This window comes from Vombatus ursinus, unplaced genomic scaffold, assembly GCF_900497805.2.
Source record: "Vombatus ursinus unplaced genomic scaffold, bare-nosed wombat genome assembly UNPS02010394.1, whole genome shotgun sequence".
NCBI lineage: Eukaryota > Metazoa > Chordata > Mammalia > Diprotodontia > Vombatidae > Vombatus > Vombatus ursinus.
Genome location: NW_020950172.1, coordinates 6,855,371 through 6,876,556, shown reverse-complemented (window position 1 = coordinate 6,876,556; position 21,186 = coordinate 6,855,371). Strand labels below are relative to the sequence as shown.

Sequence of the window (21,186 nt, the reverse complement as noted above, 5' to 3'; positions counted from 1 at the left end):
CAGAGGGTAGGACTCAAGGGCCTTCCCCATCCTCACTGCCATTCTCTGGACACTCCATTGCATCAGAGTCCTTCCTAAATTCAGCGTCCAGCATGGAGTAAAAACCTCCTGGTCAGTCATCTGTTAAGCCTACTATGTGCTAGGGACAGCGCTCAGAGCTGGGGATACAAAGAAACATACTAAAGAGCCCCTGCCCTCAAGGACCTCACAATCTAATGGGACAAACAACACACAAACAACTATGTACAAAAAATATAGAGAAAGGAGAAACAGGAAAATTAACAGAGGGAGGGGGATCAGGAAAGGTTTCTCACAAAAGATAGGATTTTAGGTAGGACTCAAAGGGGGGCCAGGGAAGCCAGGAGGCAGAGATGAGAAGGGAGCGAGTTCCAGAAAACGCCTGCAGTGAAGAGATGGAACAGCCAGGGGGCTGGAGTCACAGGACAAAAGAGTGGGGTGGGGTAGGGGAGGGAGGAGGGCCTTAGTTATGAAGGGCTCTGAACACCAAAGAAAGAGAGCATTCTGTATTTGCTCCTGGAGTTTACTGGTGTGTGTGTGTGTGTGTGTGTGTGTGTGTGTGTGTGTGTTTGTGTGTGTGTGTGTCACAGCTGCACCTGCACTTTAGGGAGATCCCTCTGGTGACTGAATCTATGCAGGATGAACTGAGTGAGGAGAGACCTGAGGCAGGCAGAACCACCAGCAGCTATGACAAAAGTCCAGGTGTGAGACGGCAGGGTCAGAGGAGAGGAAGGAGCACGTTCAAGAGATGACGCAGAGGTGAAGTCAACAGGCCTTGGGACCAGCTCGGCTGGGGGTGAGAGAACGACTCCAACCAGGATGACTCCAAGGGTGGGAGCCTGAGGGATGGGAGGATGACGACGCCCTCGACAGGAATGGGGAAGGCAGAAGGGGGAAGGAGATCATAAGCTCTGTTTTGGACATGTTGAGTTGAAGATGTCTACTGGACATCCTGGAGAAGGAAATGGCCCAACACTCCAGTATCTTTGCCAAGTAAACCCCAAACGGGGTCACGACGAGTCAGACACGACTGAAATGACTCAACAACAACAGTGACACATCCCAGTCTAAGGTGTCGGAAAGGCTGTCTCTGATGTGAGGCTGTTTGGGGCAGGACGCGCCGAGCTGAGAATCACCATCATAGAGATGGTCACTAGATCCATGGGAGCGGAGGAGACCACCCAGTAAAGTAGTCCAGAGACAGAAGAGGGCCCAGGACAGAGCCCTGTGGGACACCTGGAGGAGGATCCAGAAGAGGAGGCAGGGCAGCAGTGGCCACAAAGGCAGGAGGAGAACTGGAGAAGTCTAATGAGAAGAGACTGGTGGCCCCTTGCCCCCTCCAGGACTGCTGCCGCATCGCTTCTCAGGCTTTTTCACCAAAGCTGTGGTGAGGACCTCAATCTTCCTAGTGGATTTGCCAGCTTCCTCCCAAATGCCTGAAACACACACTTGACCACGCCACCCCTCTACTCACAGGCTCGGAGACTTGGAACTGGAAGGGATCTGAGAGGGCGCGCTGTCCAAGCACCTCACTTCAGAAGGGGCAGGGACTTGTTCAAGGTCACTTTGTAAGGGATGTGCGTGGGATCTGAATTCAACTCCTTGGCTCCTCCCACTGTCGCGCTGCATCTGCTCTGCCCCCTGTGCCCCCTCTGCCCTCCCCGCCACCATGACCCCCACCTGCCTTCCCCATCTCACTTCCTCTGAGAGGAAGGGGGTCTGAGTCTGCAGCCTCAGGGAGCGCACTCTGGCACCGGCTCTGCTTCCTTCTGCCACGTCCACCAGGCGGGGATGTAGGGGGACTGGCAGCTGCCAAAGGATCAGACGGCCAGGCTTCCGGGAGAGAGACCACAACAGACAGGACGATGGGCTCCGGAGGAGCCAGCTCAAGAGAGCCGCGTGTTAAATGTTCAGGGTGAGTAGGTGTTACAGCTCAGGGCTTGAGGCGCTGGTCTATCAGATGTCTGGACTTAAGGCAGTGACGGAGAAAATGCTCCAGATACAGATCAAACTTGCAAGTCTGTTGTGCGGATGCTTTTTTTTTTTTTTTTGAGAAGTGCTTGTGAAACATTTACCAGCACAGCCCTGCACAGAAGCCACTGTTACTCTGGCCTCAGAGCCTTTCAGCTGGTGACCCGGGGCCCAGTTCTGGAGCAGAGGCAAGAGGCGTCCAGAAGAAGGAGGCTCCCTGGGGCCCCAAACTGTGGGGCCGCCTCTTCCCTCCCTCATTTCCCACAGGATGCAGGTGGCATCAATCTGGGGAGACGGCTGCAGCCCCCTGGCTTCCGTGGGGTCTGCAGGGCTTCACACCACCTCAGAAGGTGGGGGGTCACCCGCCCTGGGCCCTGGGGGGAAGAGGCCTTCCTGCGGCCGCAGGGGGTCCTGCAGCTGACGCCCCCACCCTCTTTGGGGTGCTTGTGCAAGGGGACTTCTGCTTGGCTCCCCCATGTTTATCAGCCAGATCCACATATCTGCCACCACCCAGGTACCCGCTTCTCTTGTCTCCACACCCACCTACGGGGCCCCCCACTTCAGGAAAGTGCTTTCTTCCACAGAAAGCTCAAGAGGCACCTCCTGCCGGAGGATTCTTCCAAATCTCCCCAGGTCTCTCCCTCTTGGAACACCTCCGTGAATGTGGAGTCCCCTTCTCTGAGCACTAGCTTGACTCTGCCTCCCCCACCCACTAGGCAGTGAGCCCCCAAAGGGCAGAGGCTGCTTTGTTTGGGCTTTTGATCCCCAGTGCTTAACGCGGCTGAACGCGCTGCTTAATAAACAGTCATGGAAGTCAGTGATTGGGACGGATGGGCAGGAAGGGGGAGGACATGAGAGGAAGGAGAATCTGAAAGAGAGGGAGGACAGGGGAGGGAGAGGAGGCGGTGATGGTGGAGGAGGATCCAGGCTGCTGTCTGAGCTGCTGACCAGGCCATCTGCTGCACTCCAGGGCAGAGGCCCTAGGACCGGAGCAGGCCCAGCCTGCGGGCCCCCACTGCCCGTGGCCCAGGAAGGGCCCCAGGACGAGCGCGGCCAGCCAGGGGCCTGTCGGGTCAGCTGAAAGGGCCTTCTGGCCTCCCTTTACCTGGTTCTGGATTTTGCTTGAGTTGCATAGTTGATCTCCTTGTCCTCCCAGATGTCCTCCTCCTCCTCATTGTCGTCGAATGGCTGGATCCGGTCATTGCAGCATGCTTCAAACAGAGATGCATTGGGCTGAAACAAAGTTCCACGGAGATTAGCTCCTGGAGCTGTCTCCCCAAGCCTCCTTGGTGTGGAAGGGCAGGGCACCGGGAGGGCCTCTCGGAGGAGTGTGGTCCTGCTCTCCCCGCCTCGGCCCTAGGCTTCCTGATCCTTCCTTCCTTTCCTTGCTCTAACTGCAAGGCCTGAGGCTGCTGGTATGCAGGCCTCAGGGTGGAGACTGACAACCACTGCTTGCAACTCCCCTGCCCCAGTGCCAAGCAGCGAGGATCCCCCAGGCCCACTTACACTGTCATCATCAGCGTCAATGTTGAAGTTGATCTCAGCAATCCTGTCAAAAGGGGCACTGCAACAAAGACAGATGTGGGCGCTCAGACTGTGGGCCAGGCTGCTGGCCTCCACCCTCCTGAACCCCCTGCTCTGCTGGGGCCGTGGCCACAGACTTGGGGGACGGGGATGGACGGAGAAGCGACGTCAGAACAGAACAATGCAAGGCTGCCGGGTTTTGGCTTCCAAATGGCCCTTTGCTTTTTAGCCTGGATCTGGTGCTGTTACAGAGGACCCTGGGGAGGGGTGGGGGGCAGGGTGATTCCTCCTTCTCCCAGAAAATCTATTTAACAGAAATAACAAAGGCCAGTCTGGCAGCTCCCCTATCTCCAACGACCTTGGACTCGAGCTGCACGTCCCTGAGCCAGACATTGCCGGGAGCTGTGACAACTTCCTGGGCATCCTGTGTCTGTCACCCTCGGGAAACTTCATTCCATAAAGCAAAGCCTGGTGCCTTTTGTAAAAAGGAAAATGCTGGTTAACAGCCTAAAGGAGTTCAGGCGTGCTATTGAAACACTGTCACAGCTCTGGATCCTGATGTGTAAGAATAGCGCCAACTGAACTGAGAGCAGCGATCTGAGTCCCAGCCTTCTGCTCTCTGCCACGGCGGTAGCGAGGAGGGGAAGCGTCACCGCGGCAGACTCAGCATCTCGTCTGCACGCGGGTCCAGTAACGTCTCACAGCTGAACACTAAATGCACCATCTAGGGGTTTCTTAATGAAAGGATCTTAACATTGGTAATACTAGTAGTTAACATTTCGATAGCACTCGATGGCTTGTGAAGCACTTTTTCTACTTGGGCGGGACAGCTCTGTTTGTGGTGGCAAAGAATTGGTCACTGAGGGGACGCCCATCAACTGGGGAACGGCTGGACAAGGGACATGTGTGAACGCAATGGAATGCTGCTATGCTGTAAGAAAGGATGAAAGGGATGGCTTCAGAAAAACCTGGAGACGCCTATGAACAGATGCTGATGGAAGTGAAAAGAACCAGTACCATTTATGCAAAGATAACGGAAACAATGGCCACCAGGGGGCACCATGCGCACAGAGCGCTGGGCCTGGACTCAGGACGACTCCTCTTCCTGAGTTCAAATCCGGCCTCAGACACTCTCTAGCTGTGTGACCCCGGGTAAGTCACTTCACCCTGTCTGCCTCAGTTTCCTATCTGTAAAATGAGTTGGAGAAGGAAATGGGAAACCACTCCAGTATCTTTGCCAAGAAAACCCCAAATGGGGACACGGACAGTTGGACACAACTGAAAAACAACTGACCAACCACAAACAACGTAAAGACAAACATCTCTGAAAGAGTTGGGAACTCTGATCAGCACAACGACCAGCCACGGTCTGAGGACTCCTGATGAAGCCTGCCCCCCACCCCCATCCCGGCACCTCCAGACACAGAGCGAATGGACTGGGTACAAATGAGGCTTTCTCAATTGGGGGGGGGGGGTGGAGGGGAGGCCAAGAATGAATATAAACTGAACTTAAGGCCAAAAGGACCCAGGCCCTACTCTCCCTCACCAACTCACTTGATATTATCATCCTGGTCTGCAAATTCTTCATCATTGAAGCCAAACTGGTCCACGAAGTTGGCCGTCATCTGCTGGATCTGGTATTCAGAGAAGGCCTGGGGGGAGGGCGACGCCCGGTCAGAAGGGGGCTGCGCCACAGCCCCATCAGGAGTGTGATCGTCCCTCTTGGCTGGCTGTGGCGCTCCCCTGGGCAGCCTTTCCCCTTCAGTTAAAGCGGCTGGGGAAGCCCCCGTTCCGACGGCCAAAACGGAGACGGCAGGCTTTGTGCGGGTGGTCCACAAAAGCATGTCTTGTTTAATGCCCTCAGAGTTCTCCACCAAATTCCCATTTCCTCCAGCGGTTAGAAGGGCCAAGCTCTCCTCTTGGAGACCCTTTCCCAGACTCTCCTAACAAGCTGCCTTGAGAGGAGCCCCCACCCCTGTGAAGCCCTGGACCTCCGCTGTCTCTGGTTTCTCCCCGCTCCGTCACCGTTCTGGACCCCGGAGCTCCAGGACCAGGCCCGGCACTCACCTGCTGCAGGGACAGCTCATTAGGAAAAGCGCTTTCCATGTCCTCATCTTCACTGGAAGAGTGGAGGTGGTGAGTGCTCACCTGAAACACAAGCAGCCCCAGAGGGGAAAGCTCAGGGGGAACCCTAGGACCCAACTTCACTCCCCTCACCCTGCCCCTGACCCCTGGAGCCAGGAGGGGGGAAGGTCAGGGCCTGAGGGGCAGGGGGAACTCCTGCTGGGGCCTGGAGACGGGAATCCCGGGAGACTGACGACATCCCGAGAGCCTTCTGCAGGGCCCAGGGGGCGGTCACCAGGAAGGAGCCGGAGCTCGTAGGAGCATGCCCCCGAGTCCCTCGAGGCCTCAGCTACCTGGTGTCTAACATGACCACCTGGGCGAGCCGCTCGGCCCCTAACGGCCTCCTGGAGAGGTGTCCCTGACCTTGGCCTCACTTGCACAAACCATGGGCTCATCTCCCTCTGGACCACCTCAAGGAAATGAGTGAAGGGGTCAAACCAGTGACCACTAGTGACCAAGAAACAAAGTGAAACGCTGACCCTCCCGCTTCCTGCTCCCCTGAGTCTCTGTCTACCCACACCTTTGCTCCCCTCAGCACCCCCTGCCTTGCAGCAAGACACAAAAACATAGAAGGCGCTGTGGCGCTGTGCTTCTCACCAGGTCGACCGTGTTTCTCCGGTTGGTCTCTGGCAGCGTCTCCTCCACAAAGCTCTCCCACCGCCCTCGACAATCCTCAGGAAGCTCTGTAGGGAAAACAGCTCCCTCTGGTCAGAACAGCTCCTGGAGCTGAAGGTGAGATCACAGACCCTGAAGTGCTGGACCCTGGACCCAGGGCTTGCAGGGACCACCGAGGTCAGGGAGGCCAAACCCCTCATTTTAAGGTTGGAAGAAAAAAAAAAAAAAGACAATCACACGGGGATGGAATGGCAGAGGCAGGATCTGCACCCAGGACTCTGACTCAAAATGCAGGCTTCCTGGGGCAGCCAGGTGGCGCAGTGGATAGAGCACCGGCCCTGAAGTCAGGAGGACCCGAGTTCAAATCCGGCCTCAGACCAATCACTTGACTCTTACTAGCTGTGTGACCCTGGGCAGGTCACTTAACCCCAATTGCCTAAAATGGGGAGGAAAAAAAAGGAAAAAAAAAAAAGACCAAAATGTAGGCTTCCTTCCACTGTGTCCCACTGTCCCCTGGGACAAGGGGGCCTCCAGGTCTGCTGGAAGGGACATTCGAGCTCGCCGCACGCAGCCTCCTCATTTCATCGTTGTGCAGCTGATGAGGAGAGCAACGCGGCCTGGGCCCCGGAGGTGTCTCTAAACCCAAGGCTTTTCCCACTGCACGGAGGCCTCCATTCCCACCATTCTGCCTCAGCTGTGCATTGCAATGGTCATTCTCATTGATCAGCACTCCCAGGCATACCAAGCCCCTGTCCACCCTCTCTGGAAGATCAACGGAGGCTGAATCACACGCCAGGGCCCCCACGAGACTGCTCGCTCATGTGGTGCCTGGGGCACTGCCATTTTCTTCCCTAAGACGGCAGAGATCGTAGGGACAAGCTGAATGAACTCTGAGGATGCTTATCCAGGCTCTCGTGGGCTGGGGGCATCTCTTAACACAATGAGAGTGCCAGACCACAGTCTGCGGACACCGCATAACGGACAGCTGCTCAAGAAGGTGGCCTCACCTTCTTCCTTCCCAATGCCAGACCACCCTAGGGACAGCGCATGGGCCTAGGAAACAGCTCGGCCTCCCTGAGCAACCAGAACCTGATCCACCCTAGTCCTGGAGGATCTGGCAAGGCAGGCCCCCTGTCTCCACAGCGTCACAGAATCTCCAAGCTGGCAGGGGTCACCAGAGTCACTGAGGCCAACCCCTCCTTCACAACAGCCACAGCCCCCTAAGAGGTCATGCAGCCTCTAGCAGGAGGAGGGCCCTGCCTCCCAAGGCAGCCAGCCCACTTTTGGCCAGCTCCTCTGCCAGAGCATTTTCTTCTGTCATCAACCTCAACTGGCTTCTTTGCAGCCCCTTCTGATGCCAAGCAGATGGAGGCCAAGCCCTCATCCACAGTGCACACCCCTCAGCCCACCCCAGGCTGCTTCTGCAGGCCAAAAGTGTGTGCACGACACGGCCTTCCCACTTTTCACTACCCTAGGGACCCAGAGATAGCAGATAACCCGTGTGCACACTCTACCAGCCTCAAAGCACCATATGTCTGGTTACCCCCAGGGTCCTCTGAACACTCCCTGGCCCACCCACAGTAAGCCTGGCCCCACTGAGGGCAGCAGGCCTCCTGCCTCCCAGATCTGAGAAGCTCTGACCTTTGAGGGCGGCCACGGCCACAGGAGTTTTTCTGGTGCCACATCTCACTGCTAGCTCTTTTTGTTTTTAAAAAGACAAAGCCCTGCCTACCTATGCCTCCTACACTCTGTACTCATGAAACGACTTTTTGGGTTAGGGGGAGGGTCCTAGCTAGAGGGCTTTCTATCTGCCTTGAATGAATTTCATCTTCTTAGCTTTGCCCCATGTTTTAGACTGCCCATTAATCCACCTGGATAACACATTTGGGACAGGGTGGAAACTCAGGGTTTCCTGTGAAAGAACAACTCATTTCCATCCTCCTCCATCCTCCGTGGCTGTCTGCAAACAGGATGGACTCTGGGTGACCACGGGCCTTGCCAGGGGCCCAAAGGAACTCTGATCTTCAGCTCCACTCACGCTCTGCTCTGACCAAGGCAGGGAAGGCCGTGGGGCCTCAAATCTTCTCTGATCCCCAAGACCTTCCCTCTAAGGACCCTTTCTAGAAGCACAAGCTCCATCAGCTCAGCTCAGTCAGAAGGGCTCTGGGCCGAGGTCAAGGCTAACTGCATTTGGAGAGGATCAGGGACCATCCACTAAGGCCCGGAGGGGCTGTGGTATACACCAGCAAAATCCCCGACCCCGACGTATTGACGGAGCCATCTGAAGCACTTGGCCTGGTCTCTCTTGCAGGTCTCCTACGGCTGATCCCAGAGGTACAAAGGGCCCCAGAACCTCGGGTGAGGGCAGGTACCTTTTCTCAGACAGAAACTGAAACACAGGTGAGGAGCCAAAAACTTCCCTCCCCATTTTGCTGGAACACAGGGAGAACCCCGCTCCCCACGCCAGGGGAGGCTGCCAACTGCTTGGGGGCCTTGGCTCCCTGGCCCTAACGCAGGTGCAGCTGCTTTTCACTGCTGGGCCTGACTCCTCACACCGGAACTTCCTGCTCCTCCTCTGATCTCGGTCAACACTCCCCTCATCCCCTACCTAGACTGGCTTAAAAACCTGGGCTGGTTTTTTTAGGGATATTTATCCTTTACTAAATTTTCCTCTAGTTTTTATCCTGGCAGAGAAGTAATCCTGGGCTTTCAAAGGCCCTACCAGCAGAGGACAAGCCCTGTCAGGTCTGACCAAGCCAGAAAAGCTGAGTACGGACCAGGCCCGGTGACGTCAGAGAAGCCATCTACCCTGCCCCTCAAAATCATTCCCTTGACTTGGTTTTCTATCTCCCTGGTTATGTACATTGTGGCTCCTCCAATGGGACAGAAGTTCACTGGGGCAGAGAAAGCTCCCGTTTTGTCTCTGTCTCCGCAGCACCGAGCCCAGTGCCTGGCCCAATGCAGGAGCTTCAGAAAATGGTTGCTGGTTGACTGGCCATCACCACCCCTTGCTCTCCCTCACAATGACCTAGGCTGATGGTGCTGGATCTCTGGCTAATGTGTTGTTTGGGTCTGCACTGCCTTAGGAGGAAAGGAGTTCCCCGTCCCTGGAGTTCTTTCAGCTGGACTGGGGGAAATTGTAAGAGGGAATCCAGTTCAGGACCATATCTGCCCGGATGGCTCTGAGATTCTATGATTCCAGGTCACATTCCCAACTTCAGGAATGGTCTTTGAGAAGAGAGCTAGGCAAGGGCAAAGTTGGACAGGAGAGGGACTGAAAGCAGCAGCTGAGACATTGTAATGCGCTAATGGGGCATGAGATCCCAAAGGGACTTGATTATGGTGAGACCTGGAATTAGCCATCTACAGCCAAAGTTTCAGGAGCTAGCAGGGCTAAGAGAGGACAGCAGGAAGCAGGAGACCCGTACCTTTGATGAACGAGCTGATCTGAGACTGAACGGGGCCCTTCTCCATGTTCTGTACAACAGCGTTGGCTATTCGGGTGAGGTGGCCCATGTTTCCCCTCCTCATCCCGCCTTCGGCCCTACAAACAAAGGCATCACCAGAGCCATGGGTCAGCACGCCCACCTCTGACAAAGTAACATAAATAAGAGTTGTTATTTTTGTAGCCCCTTTTGAGTGGCAAAGCCTGTGGCCTGCTCTCTCTCACTGGAAAGAGAAGACCAAAGGCCAGCCCCTCTCCTGGGCACTGCAGGCTCCTGGCTGGACCCCCTGTGTCTGACAGCAGAGGCCTCCAGTCAAGGTTAACAGAGCCCAGCAGGGATGGGGAACGAGCCGGCGGTTCCCCGGCAGCCCCCTTCCTTTCCACTCCACTTGCTACCCGACTCCTTGGGGTTCTCAGAGGGGCCATGGCACCATTTGCTCCATCCTACAGAGGGGGCCAGAGTCATCTATCTGGAGAACTGCTCTGATCATGCTCTTCATCGGCCTTCAGAGCTCCCCAACAATAAACAACACACTTCACTACTGAATAAAACTCAGCCATTTCACTTCAGTCCTCCCCTGGTCTGGCCTCAGCCCCCACAGAGCCAGCGGCACAAGCTCTCCCCATTCCTGGAATGGCCTCTCAGAGTCCTCCTCTGCCCGCAGGCCCAGCCCTTCTCCAAGGGGCATCTACTGACTGACGTGGGTGTGGCTCTTGGGGGACAAGGACAGAGATGCTTGCAATTGTCTCCGTAACCTCAACACCTCATCCGGGGCTGGGCATACGACAACATTTTCCCAGTATCTGTTGAACTGAGTGGAAGCACACCAAGTCAGTGAGACTGTCTCTGCAGGCCGGGTGGGCCCTTCACTGCACATACTGGAGAGATGTGGTACACAGTCTGATATCGTCTACTAGAGTGCAAGCTCCATGAGGGCAGGGCCTGTGCGCGTCCATAGGCCCCTAGGGCTAACCACAACCAGGCACTCAATAGATACTTGTGGAAGGGAAATGTGGGTCAAAGGGGTGTTCTAAAATCATCACCAGATCAGAGAAGACTGTCAGATTTCAGGTTAGAGCATTTCAGAAATTAGCACCTGAAGGCAAGAAGGAACACGTATCACAGTGCCTTGCACAGATGGGGCCTGATAACATTTATCTTCCTTCGTCAAGATTTTATTTCTTAAGAGCAACTATATTAAAAAATGAAGCCGACAGCTGGGTGGTGCGGTGGATGGAGCCCTGGGCCTAGTGTCAGGAGATCTGAGTCCTCCTAATTGGGCCTCAGACACTTACTAGCTGTGTAGCCCTGAGCAAGTCACTTAACCTCTGTCTGCCTCAGTTTCCTTACCTATAAAATGGGAATCACCTAACTCTCAGGGCTGTTGTGAGGCTCAAACGAGATAACATGTAAGTCTTTGCAAACATTAAAATGTTATAGAAATGCTGGCCATCCCTACCGTCGGGTTGTGACAAGTGATCCAAAAGCACTCTCTGCCCCCAAGTAAACCCCATTCGTGACCGCCTGGGTCAAGACCGGGACAAGGGAAAGGGAAAGAACACCTGACAACCTCAGGGAAACGCAGATGCGTTCACTGGGGAAATAACCTGAGACTGCTCCCAACGCACTCGACTGCTGTTCCCCATCTACAGCCAGGGACGGCCTGGGCACGTCCGCCGCCCCCAGGACAGAGCTCTGATTCGGGCACCCCAAGGCCGGCTCCTCCTCCTTCTCCCGGCCCCAGCTTCTCCATTCCTACTACTCTTCCGGGGGACTTATTCCTGACAGCTCCTCGCTCTTGCCTTTCCACACCTGACGCCTGGTGCTTCCTCCCCATTTCTGCCATCACCGCCTCCATCCAGACCCTCCTCGGGTTGCAGCTAGCCTGCCCCAGAGCTCTCACTGGGCTCTGCGCTGCCCGGGCCTCCATCTTCATCATCCCTGCCCTCCCAAACAGGGCATCTGGTGCCTTCCACAACCTGGCTCCGAGCCACATTTCCAGCCAAATCCCGTGACTCCTCCAGCCCCCCAGGCTCACTGTCCCCCACAGATGCCTGGGCTCATGACGAGCCTCTCTGCTTGTGCCTGCTTCCTCCAACCTTTAAAATGGAGCCCTCCCTCGACACTGGGTGTGTTCCCTTGTTAAGAAAGAGAATAGAGCCCAATCTGTGTCCTGTTTCCCAATCAGACTCTAAGTCCCTAGAGGGCAGGGCCCCAGTTTCCTCTGTCTCTGGACTCCCTTGGGGCGAGGATTCTTCTGTTTCACAGACACAAGGGTCACCCTTGCCAAGGGAACAAGCTAAGCTTCCCTGCATCCTCCCCAGCTCAGCGCACACGAGACCAGGTGAGCACAAGAGTGATGCTCGGAGCATGTGATCCCTGTCACCGCCAGCCCATCCCCTAGGCCAGGCTCCCCCCGGCGGCCCTTACTGGATCCTGTCATTGGCTTCCCAGGCATCCAAGATCCTCTGTACCAAGCAGCACTTCTGGAACAGCTGGAGGAGGAGACAGAAGACCAATTCAGAGGTCAACAAGGGCAACTGGCAAGGGTCCTGTCCGTTGTTCATCTGGCACCTCTGAGGATTTGGGTCTAGACCCTTCTCAGAAGTGAGGCCATGGCCTTAGGGAAGCCTCCCCCAGGGTTTCCATTCTGACAAGTGGGTCACCAGGTAGTGCCGGGATGGGATGGCCTCCGCCCCCTCTGTGCCAGCCCCCCGAGGGGCAGGAGGCAGCCCTGACTCTTCTTTTGTTCCTCCCAGCAGGGCACACAGGCCCCATTCCGCGTACGTCCCCAGAGTGTCTTTCCTAGAGGAGCTGGGGAGCTGGAGGGCCACTGCCTTGGCCATTGCCACGTCAGAGGACGTGGCTGTCCCTACCGTCCTAAGAAGGCCTCCCCCGAACGCCGCCCCAGCTGGACTTACGTGTGTCACCATCACGTTCTCAGAGGTAGACTCTGCCGACCCGGTTTTCTCCAAGCTCCCACTCCCACTGTGCATGTCCTCTCGGCAGTCAGACTCACTGCTGGACGTCCCTCCTTCCCGGGCAGAGTGGGACAGAATGGCGGCTACACACAATTCCACTTGGAAATGCAGAAAGTTATTCCAGGTGAACTTAAAAAACAAGTCCTAGAGCAAAAGGAGACACGGAGCAGCCACTCAGACCTCCCTGAGGCTGCTCGTGTGGCGCCCACCTGCCCGGGCATGTGCGCGTGTGTCACAGAGCCTTCACGTGAAGCCACCCCAAGGCTCAAGGGGAAACCCAGCTAGCTGCCTTCAACAGGGGAGGGCAGCCCCCTGACTCGGCTGTGGCACGGCCGCCTGCAATGGCCTTGTCTCGGTCTTCGTTCCCCCTGGCCTCTGTCCTTCTGAACTGCTGATCACCCTCTTCTCTTTGATACTTTCTTCTCCGTTCTCCTCCTTCCTGTCTAACTTGTCCCTCTCTCAGTCTCCTTTCCTGGATCTTTATCCAAGTCTTTCCCCCTAACTGTGAGTGTGCCCCAAGGCTCTGCCTCCTGGTCCTCTATCCTGGATTACCCGGTGACCTCTGTAGCTCCCACACACTCCATCACCATCCCTTACGCAGACGAGCCTCAGACCTGCCTGTCCAGCCCTGACCTCTCTCCTGACTATCAGCCTTGCATCTCCACCTGCCTCGCTCAAACTCAGTATGTCCAAACGGACCTCGGGACCCTTCCTCCCAAACATCCCCTTTCGCTAACTGCCTTGTTACTCAGTCATCCTCCCAGTCACTCAGGCCAGAAATCGAGGTGCTCGCCTCGGCCCCTCGTGCTCTCTCACTCCACAGTTACCAAGGCCAGGCATTCTGACCTTCCCAGCACCTCTGGGTCCTTGCCCTTCTCTATTCTGATGCCGTCTGCCCTCGGGTGCAGGCCCTCGTCACCTCAGGCCCAGACTACTGTCACAACCTGCCTCAGTCGCTCTGTCTTCAGTCTCTCCCCAAGCACAGATCTGACCACGTCACCCTCCCTCTTCAGTAAACGTCTATGGCTCCCTATTGACTTCAAGATCGACACAGAAACTTCCCTCTCTGACTGAGCAGCCTTCTTCTCCCTCAGCCCCGATCTGAGTATCCTCTGCAATCCAGGGACGCTGACCTCCTGGCTGACCTCACGCTCCAAACTCTCTCTCTCACTCTGAGCTTCCTTCAAGTCTCTGCCAGGGTCCCCCTTTCCCAGGCATCCTCAATCTTAGCGTCTTCTCTCCGAGATTAGCTCTGCCTGCTCCCGGCTGTAGCGTGTTTGTACGCGGTTACTTACATGCTCTCTCCCCCTGTCAGGCGAGGGGCTCCTCAAGGACAGGGACTGTCTCTTGCCCCTTTTGTGTATCCCTTACTAAGTGCTTGCTGCCTCTGCTCTTGGCTGGATAACCCCATCTCCAAGCTCGCTTCAGTGAATCTGCTTCTCTAGGACTTATTCCTTGAAATGTCTTCAGAACCCTCAGGGGAGCCCGTCTCAGGCACAGAAGGCCCAAAGCAGAGCCCACGTGGGTAATCTGGCCTCCAGCCTCGCCTCCCTATGTACGATGACCTTGGCCCACCATCATTTTATCCTCCGTCCCTCCTAGAGAAGGCACTGCCTTTCAGCACGTGTCCAAGCACTTAATTATGGTCTCAGCTTGTTCTCTAACTAGCTCCTTCACCCTGTCTCCCCAAGTGGACTGTGTCACTGCCAGTGACACTGCTAACCAGACCAGGGCTGAGACCTTGGGGTCAGCAAGGCCTGTGAGCAGCCCGAGTCAGACCACCAAACCAGCCCTTCAGTCACAGGGAGCACCTGCTGATGCCTCCTGACATGCCAACTCTTGGCACGTAACCTTAATGACTGCAGCTACTGTTACTGCCAAGCCCTACAAGAATACAGGCAGACTGATAGCAGCTCTTTTTGCAGCAGCAAAGAAGAGGAATCTATGGAGTGCCCATCACTTGGGGAATGGCTGAACCAGCCATGGAACATGAATAGAATGGAATGTTACTGGGCCATAAGACACAGAGAGATGGTTTCAGAGAACTCTGGGAAGGCTTTTAGGGACTGATGTAGAGTACAGTGATCAGAACCAGGAGAATAATTTATGCTATAACACAGTCACTGTAAAGATGAACAATTTTCAAAGACTTCAGGAAGGTGGAGGCAAGATGGCCAAGCAGCAGGAATACAGCAGGACTGTCTCCACCCACCAATTCCTCCAAAGCAATCTAGAAAATGCACCAGACCAAATCTCAATGGGGAAATTCAAAAAAAGTACACAGTGAGTCATTTTTTCCAGCCCAAATTATCGAGAGAGAGAGAGAGAGAGAGAGAGCGAGCAAGCCACCAATGAGTCACAGTCAGGATCACACACTGTTTAGCCACACTAACCTCCAATGCAGAGCTTGGAATACTCTATTCCAGAAGGCAAAGGATGTAGGCTTACAACCAAGAACTTACTCAGCAAACTGAGCCTAATGTGACAGGCGAACAACAGACTTTCCATTCCAAGCACTCCTGATGAGAAGACCAGAGCTGCAGAGAAACTCTCAAGTTCAACATGGGAGGCAAGAAACACAGGCAAACAATCATAAGGAACAAGTCAGGGGCAAACCGCTTACACTCTAACATGGAAAGACGACACCAAGGATGGGCAGAAGCACTTCTAGCTCTTTTTGTGGCGGCAAAGAATGGGCATGGGAGGGCTGTCCTAGACTGGAGAATGGCTGAACAAGGTCTGACGCAGAAATGTGATGGAAGACTATCGTGCTGCGGATGATGAAAGGGCTGGTTTCAGAAAATCTGGGAAGACTTGTATGAACTCATTCAGAGTGCAGTGAACAGGACCTGGAGAATAATTTACATATGACAAAAAAACCTGAAAGAATTAGGAACTCTGTTCAGTGCAAAGACCAATAAGAATTCCAGAGAATTAATGATGAAACATGCTACCCACCTCCTGAGAGGTGAGAGACTTGGAGTAGAGAATCGCGCATGTGCACGCACGCACACACACAGTTTTCTTTTAGACATGACCAAGATGAAAATCTGCCTTGACTTTACATTTTGTAAGAGGGTTTTTGTTTTTCTTTCATCCTCAATTTGGGGGAGTGGGCGTAGAGGTGAGGCAAGAGGGAAAGAAGGTGTATTTATATGGATTGAAAAAAAATAACATTTAGTTTTAGTTTAGTTTTTTTTTTTAAGAAAGACTTAAGACTTCTGATCAATGCAATTATAACTTGTGATTCCAGAAGATCAGTGATGAAGAAGGCAGCTTCCTGACAGAGAAGTGATGGACCAACGTGCAGAATGAGATGCACGTTTTTGGAAATGGCCAATCCAGGAATTTATTTTGCTTGACTATGCCTATTTGTCATGAGGGTTTTATTTTCCTTTTTTTTTTTTCTAACCCCCAGTGGGGAGCTGAATAGGTAGTTAAATAGTTAAAGGAATAGGTAGGATGAACAAAAAATGATAACTTAATAACTGAAAAAATTTTAATTAAAAAAAAAAGAATATAGGTAGAAAATTGGAAAGGGCCAGGCAGGGAAAAGGGCAACTTCCATAGAGGTGGGCAGACACTGAGAAACAGAAAGGAGTGATGGAAGGGTGACCACCTGGCCAACAGTAAGGTAAGAGACAGAGAAACAATGAAAAATGACAGCCACAACAAATTGCTTACTGTCTCAGGGAGCGGGAGGAAAGGGAAGGAGAGAGAAAATTGTAACTCAAAATGTTTAAAAAGTGAATGTTAAAAAAGTGTCTTTACATGTAACTCAGGGAAAAAATGTAATTTTTTCGTTGTTGTTTTTTGTTTTTGTTTTTTGCTAGGCAATGAGGTTGAGTGACTTGCCCAGGGTCACACTAAGTGTCAAGCGTCTGAGGCCGAATTTGAACTCAGGTCCTCCTGACCCCAAGACTAGAGCTCTATCCACTGTGCCTCCTAGCTGCCCCCAGCTGTAGTTTTTTTAAAAAATATATATTACAGGGGCAAATAGGAGGTACAGTGGATAGAGCACTGGCCCTAGAGTCAGGAGGATATGAGTTCGAATCCAGCCTCAGACATTTGACACTTACTAGCTCTGTGACCCTGGGCAAGTCACTTAACCCCAATTGCTTCACCAAAAACAAAAACAAAAACAAAAGCTACAGCTACAAAACTGAAAAGCCCAAATTTGGATTCATTTAATGTAGGGGCAAACAGTTTTTTTAACAATGATTGTGTATCTCTGACAAAGTCCTCGTTTCTCAAACATACAGAGAACTGAGTCAAATTCATAAGAATACAAGTCATTCCCCAATTGATAAATGGTCAAAGGGTATGAACAGGCAGTTTTCAGGTGAAGAAATCAAAGTTATCTATAGTCATATGAAAAAATGTTCTAAATCACTATTGATTAGAGAAATGCAAATCAAAACAACTCTGAGGTACCACCTCACACCTATCAGACTGGCTAATTTGACAGAAAAGGAAAATAATAAATGGAGAAGATATGGGAAAATTGGAACATTAATGCATTGTTAGTGGAGTTGTGAACTCATCCAACCACTCAGGAGAGCAGTTTGGAATTATGCCCAAAGGGCTATAAAACTGTGCATACCCTTTGATCTAGCAATCCCACTAATACGTCTATATCCTAAAGAGATTTTAAAAAAAGGAAAATGAGATATTTGTACAAAAATATTTATAGCAGTTCTTTTTGTGGTAGGAAAGAATTAGAAATTGAGGGTTTGTCCATCAACTGGGGAATGTCTGAACAAGCTGTAGGATATGAACGTGATGAAATACTACTGTGCTATAAGAATGGATGAGCAGGATGCTTTCAGAAAAAGCTAGACTTACATGAAGTGATTCAAGGTGAAGTGAGCAGAACCAGGAGAACACCATACATAGTAACACAACAATATTGTACAAGGATTAATTGTGAATGACTCAGCTCTTCTCAGCAATGCAAGGATCTAAGACAGCTCCAAAGCACTCATGATGAAAACGCTCTCCATCTCCAGAGAAAGAACTGATGGAGTTTGAATGCAGATCAAAGCATACTATTTTTCACTTTCTTTACGTGTGTGTGTGTGTGTGTGTGTGTGTGTGTGTGTGTGTGTGTGTGTGTGTGTGTTTTGTGGGGGGAGTCTGTGTTTCCTTTCACAACATGACTAGTATGGAAATGTTCTGCACGATTACACGTGTATAACTTATTGCTTACTGTCTAGGGGAGAGGGAAGGGAGAGGGGGAGAAAAATGTGGAACTCAAAATTTTAAAAAACAAGTGTTAAAAATCATTTTTACATGTCATTGGGAAAAAAATAAAATATTATTAAAAAAACAAAAAAACAAAAACAAAACCCCAATGATTGTGCTGAATTGCCTTCCATCATAAGCTTCTTCTTTTCTTACTCCTTCCATCTTCTGGCTTCCCTTTCTTTCATACTCCCCCAAGCCCTGAATCCTACAGGGGAAGTCAGAATCCTCTTTGGCCCCACTGCCACTTTCAGACTCTCTCCGACCATTATTTGGCAACCCCTCTTCCTCCGAGATTCATATGCATGTCCTGGTGGCTATTACCCATCCATGCCCAGAACATTCTCCTTCTTCCTCAAGGAGTGCAATACCTGCTTGCCTGTCTTTCTCTCCTCCCTGTTCTCATACGAAGGGGCTTCAACATACATATCACTACAACATACAACATACATCTCCCTAAATACCACAACTCCTCCGTTGCTCTGACCTACTCCCCAAGCCTCCTCAGCTCCACCTAAAGATGTCACATCCCTGCCACGACCAGCACCCACTAACATTCCACTTCTGATCACGATCTTCTATCACTGCACTTGCCCTGTGCCTTCTGATTCCTACCCCTGTTCTCCATCCTCATTGTGACCCCCCATTTCCGCCATGCCTCTGTTCTTTTTTATTACCCTTACATTAATTACACTTTCCTCTCTTCCCTTCCCAGCTGTGACCCCTTAGTAAGCCAACTCAACTCTACACTTTCCTTCACTCTTGAATCTTGTCCTCTTGTCCCAGAGTCAAACAGACCTTGACAACACCCAACCCTGAATCACTCCCCTGGGTCTTCTTTGCTCCCATCCACACACTGCTGAATGGAGCCTGAGGAAATTCTAAAACCATGGAACTGGGCTCACTACAAATTTACAGATCCTCCCTACAGAAAGGCCAACATTCTATTCCTCCCTCATGAAGTGGCTGTCCCATTCTCCACAGCAGCTATTCCAAAGCCTCTCACAGCACCTAACCTCATCGTCTGAGCCGAGCATCTGGCCTCGTACTTCACCCCCCAACTGAGGGCATCTGCCTAAAGCTCCCTCTTCTACCCTCCTCATTTCCCATCATTCAGTTCTCTTCCCCCACTACCTCTTCCTTTACCCATCTTTGATGAAGAGGTGGCCCTTCAGACAGAGGTTGAGTTGCCTAAGTCAACCTCTCCACACGCTCCTTGGCCTTTACAGAACTGCTCCAAGGCTCCATTTGGGGTCAGGTCTCTAAAAAAGTCAATTAAGGCATAGATGGCATCTCCAGATGACATGAAGTTTGGGAGACCCTAATCCACTAATGAGAGGATTGGGATCCAAAAAGATCCTAGAACAAGATTCCTTAATCTGAGGCCCACAAACCTTGTAAAAAATATATATTTTGATACTTGCATTTCAATACAATTGCTTTCTCTTTCAATCCTATGAATCTTACTTCACGCATTTAAAAACCTTATTCTTAGAAAGGGTCCTCAGGTTTTACTGGACTACCCAAGGGGTCTATGTCACAAAAAAGGTTATGTAGCCTTGTCTAGAAGTATGGGCCAAACCAAAGAAGCTGAAACTTAATAAATGCATGACACCAGACAAGTTAAAAAATGAAATTCATTACAACAGGAAGGAAGAGCTAAATTTTTATATGAAAAGTACCTCAGTGGAAACGAATAAAGATTTAAGAGCTCTGATCAACATAATGGCCAGCCATGACTTCAGAGGACTGATAGTGAAGAGCACCTTCTGACAGGGAGGAAATGGGCTCGGGTGCAGGACGACACACACAGCTCTGGGGACGGCCACTACAGCAATCGGTTTTGTTGGACTGTGTATATTTGTTACAAGGATTTTGTTTTTCTTTTTTTTCTGGGGGAGGGGGATGAGAAGAAGGCGGGAGGGAGAAAAAAACAAATGCTTGATACTTTAAAAAAAGAAATCCAACAAGAGAAAAAGGGGTATTTGAACAGTGTGACTCGGAGGCCAAGAATGCTAGGGGAATCTTCAGTTGTATTAACAGAAGCTGCCACCTCAAAGAGGGAGGAGGATGGAAGGTCCTTGAGGACCAGGACTTTTTTGTTGTAACCTTCAACACCCAGCATAGTGCTCTGCACACAGCAGGCACTTAATAAATGCTGACTTGACTTGAGAGAAGTTGTAATGCCACTGTCCTCTGCCCCGATCAGTCCCCACCAGGAGGATTGTGTTCAATTTGAGGAAAAACAACAAGAACTTGAACTACGTCCAGAGAAGGGTGACCAGGATGGTGAAGGGACTAAACACTAAGTCACAGGAGGAAGGGTCGAAGGCACTCGTTGATGCTGACGTTGGAAAACTGTGCTGAAAACACGAAAACGATTCTCACGTATCAGGAGTGTCACATGGAAAGGGGGTAAGGATCGCTCCCTCTCCCCCCCAGAACAAAGAACCAGTAACAACAGGGGCAAATTGGGGAAGCCAGTTTTCGCTCTGATCCCTCCAAGTGAGGGCTGTCCAACAAGCGGGAAGGCTGCCTTGGGCTCTCCGGGGCCAATGTCCACCTAGCAGGAAGGCTGCACAGCTGGGCCTCCGGGACCTCAGGGCACTAGGAGTCTACTTACAAGTAGCAAGTCCATGGTATTGAGCCGACACAACTCTTGGTTAATACTGGGTGTGTTGGTATGCAGCAAGGCAGCAATCAGCCGCGCCCCGTGGAGTCGGGCGTTCCCCAGGGGCTCCTCCAGGACACCGATGGTGGTCAGGATTGACATTTTCTGGGGAAGGAGAAATACAACTTGATGTGTACATGTCTGTATTTGGAGAAGGCCCACGAGCTATGCTGCCACACTTCCTGAGTCGAGGAATCTTCTTTACTTTTGCCTCCTCATCGGCACCCACCCACCAAGGAAGGAATGGCGGCAGGCCGGATGGGTGATGCTCACACCAGCGTCTGGAGGGTTATGACTTACATTTCTGGGCTGCCAGGAGAGGGGAGGGGAACAAGCATTTATTAAGCACCTGCTTTGTTCCAGGCACTACGCTAAGTGTTTTACAAATGTCATCTCATTTCGTCCTCAAAACAACCCTGGGATGCAGGTGCTATCATTATCCCAATTTTACTGTTGAGGAACTGAGGCAGATGAGGTTAAATGACGTGCTCATTCGTGGTGTCTGAGGCCACATCTGAACTCATGTTTTCCTGACCCTGGTGCTCTTAGCTCCAGCCAGGATGTAGCCCCATCCCAGAGCAGTCAGTGGGCT

The 21,186-nt window shown here is 52.1% G+C and overlaps 1 protein-coding gene across 4 annotated transcripts in view; it reads right to left on the bottom strand.

Moving 5' to 3' along the window:
- PPP6R2 (protein phosphatase 6 regulatory subunit 2) overlaps nucleotides 1-21,186 on the bottom strand; it is a 137,305-nt gene that overhangs the window by 12,642 nt on the left and 103,477 nt on the right. For 3 of the 4 annotated variants that reach the window (XM_027854384.1, XM_027854383.1, XM_027854385.1), the window contains 10 exons: nucleotides 20,547-20,699; nucleotides 12,620-12,823; nucleotides 12,129-12,193; nucleotides 9,681-9,796; nucleotides 6,235-6,320; nucleotides 5,581-5,661; nucleotides 5,068-5,165; nucleotides 3,872-3,988; nucleotides 3,496-3,553; nucleotides 3,095-3,222 (listed from right to left, as the gene is read on the bottom strand). In XM_027854384.1, coding sequence (XP_027710185.1) covers nucleotides 3,095-3,222; nucleotides 3,496-3,553; nucleotides 3,872-3,988; nucleotides 5,068-5,165; nucleotides 5,581-5,661; nucleotides 6,235-6,320; nucleotides 9,681-9,796; nucleotides 12,129-12,193; nucleotides 12,620-12,823; nucleotides 20,547-20,699 — 1,106 coding nt within the window. The remainder of the gene's footprint in view (nucleotides 1-3,094; nucleotides 3,223-3,495; nucleotides 3,554-3,871; nucleotides 3,989-5,067; nucleotides 5,166-5,580; nucleotides 5,662-6,234; nucleotides 6,321-9,680; nucleotides 9,797-12,128; nucleotides 12,194-12,619; nucleotides 12,824-20,546; nucleotides 20,700-21,186) is intronic. The other variant, XM_027854386.1, reaches the window with a different exon arrangement.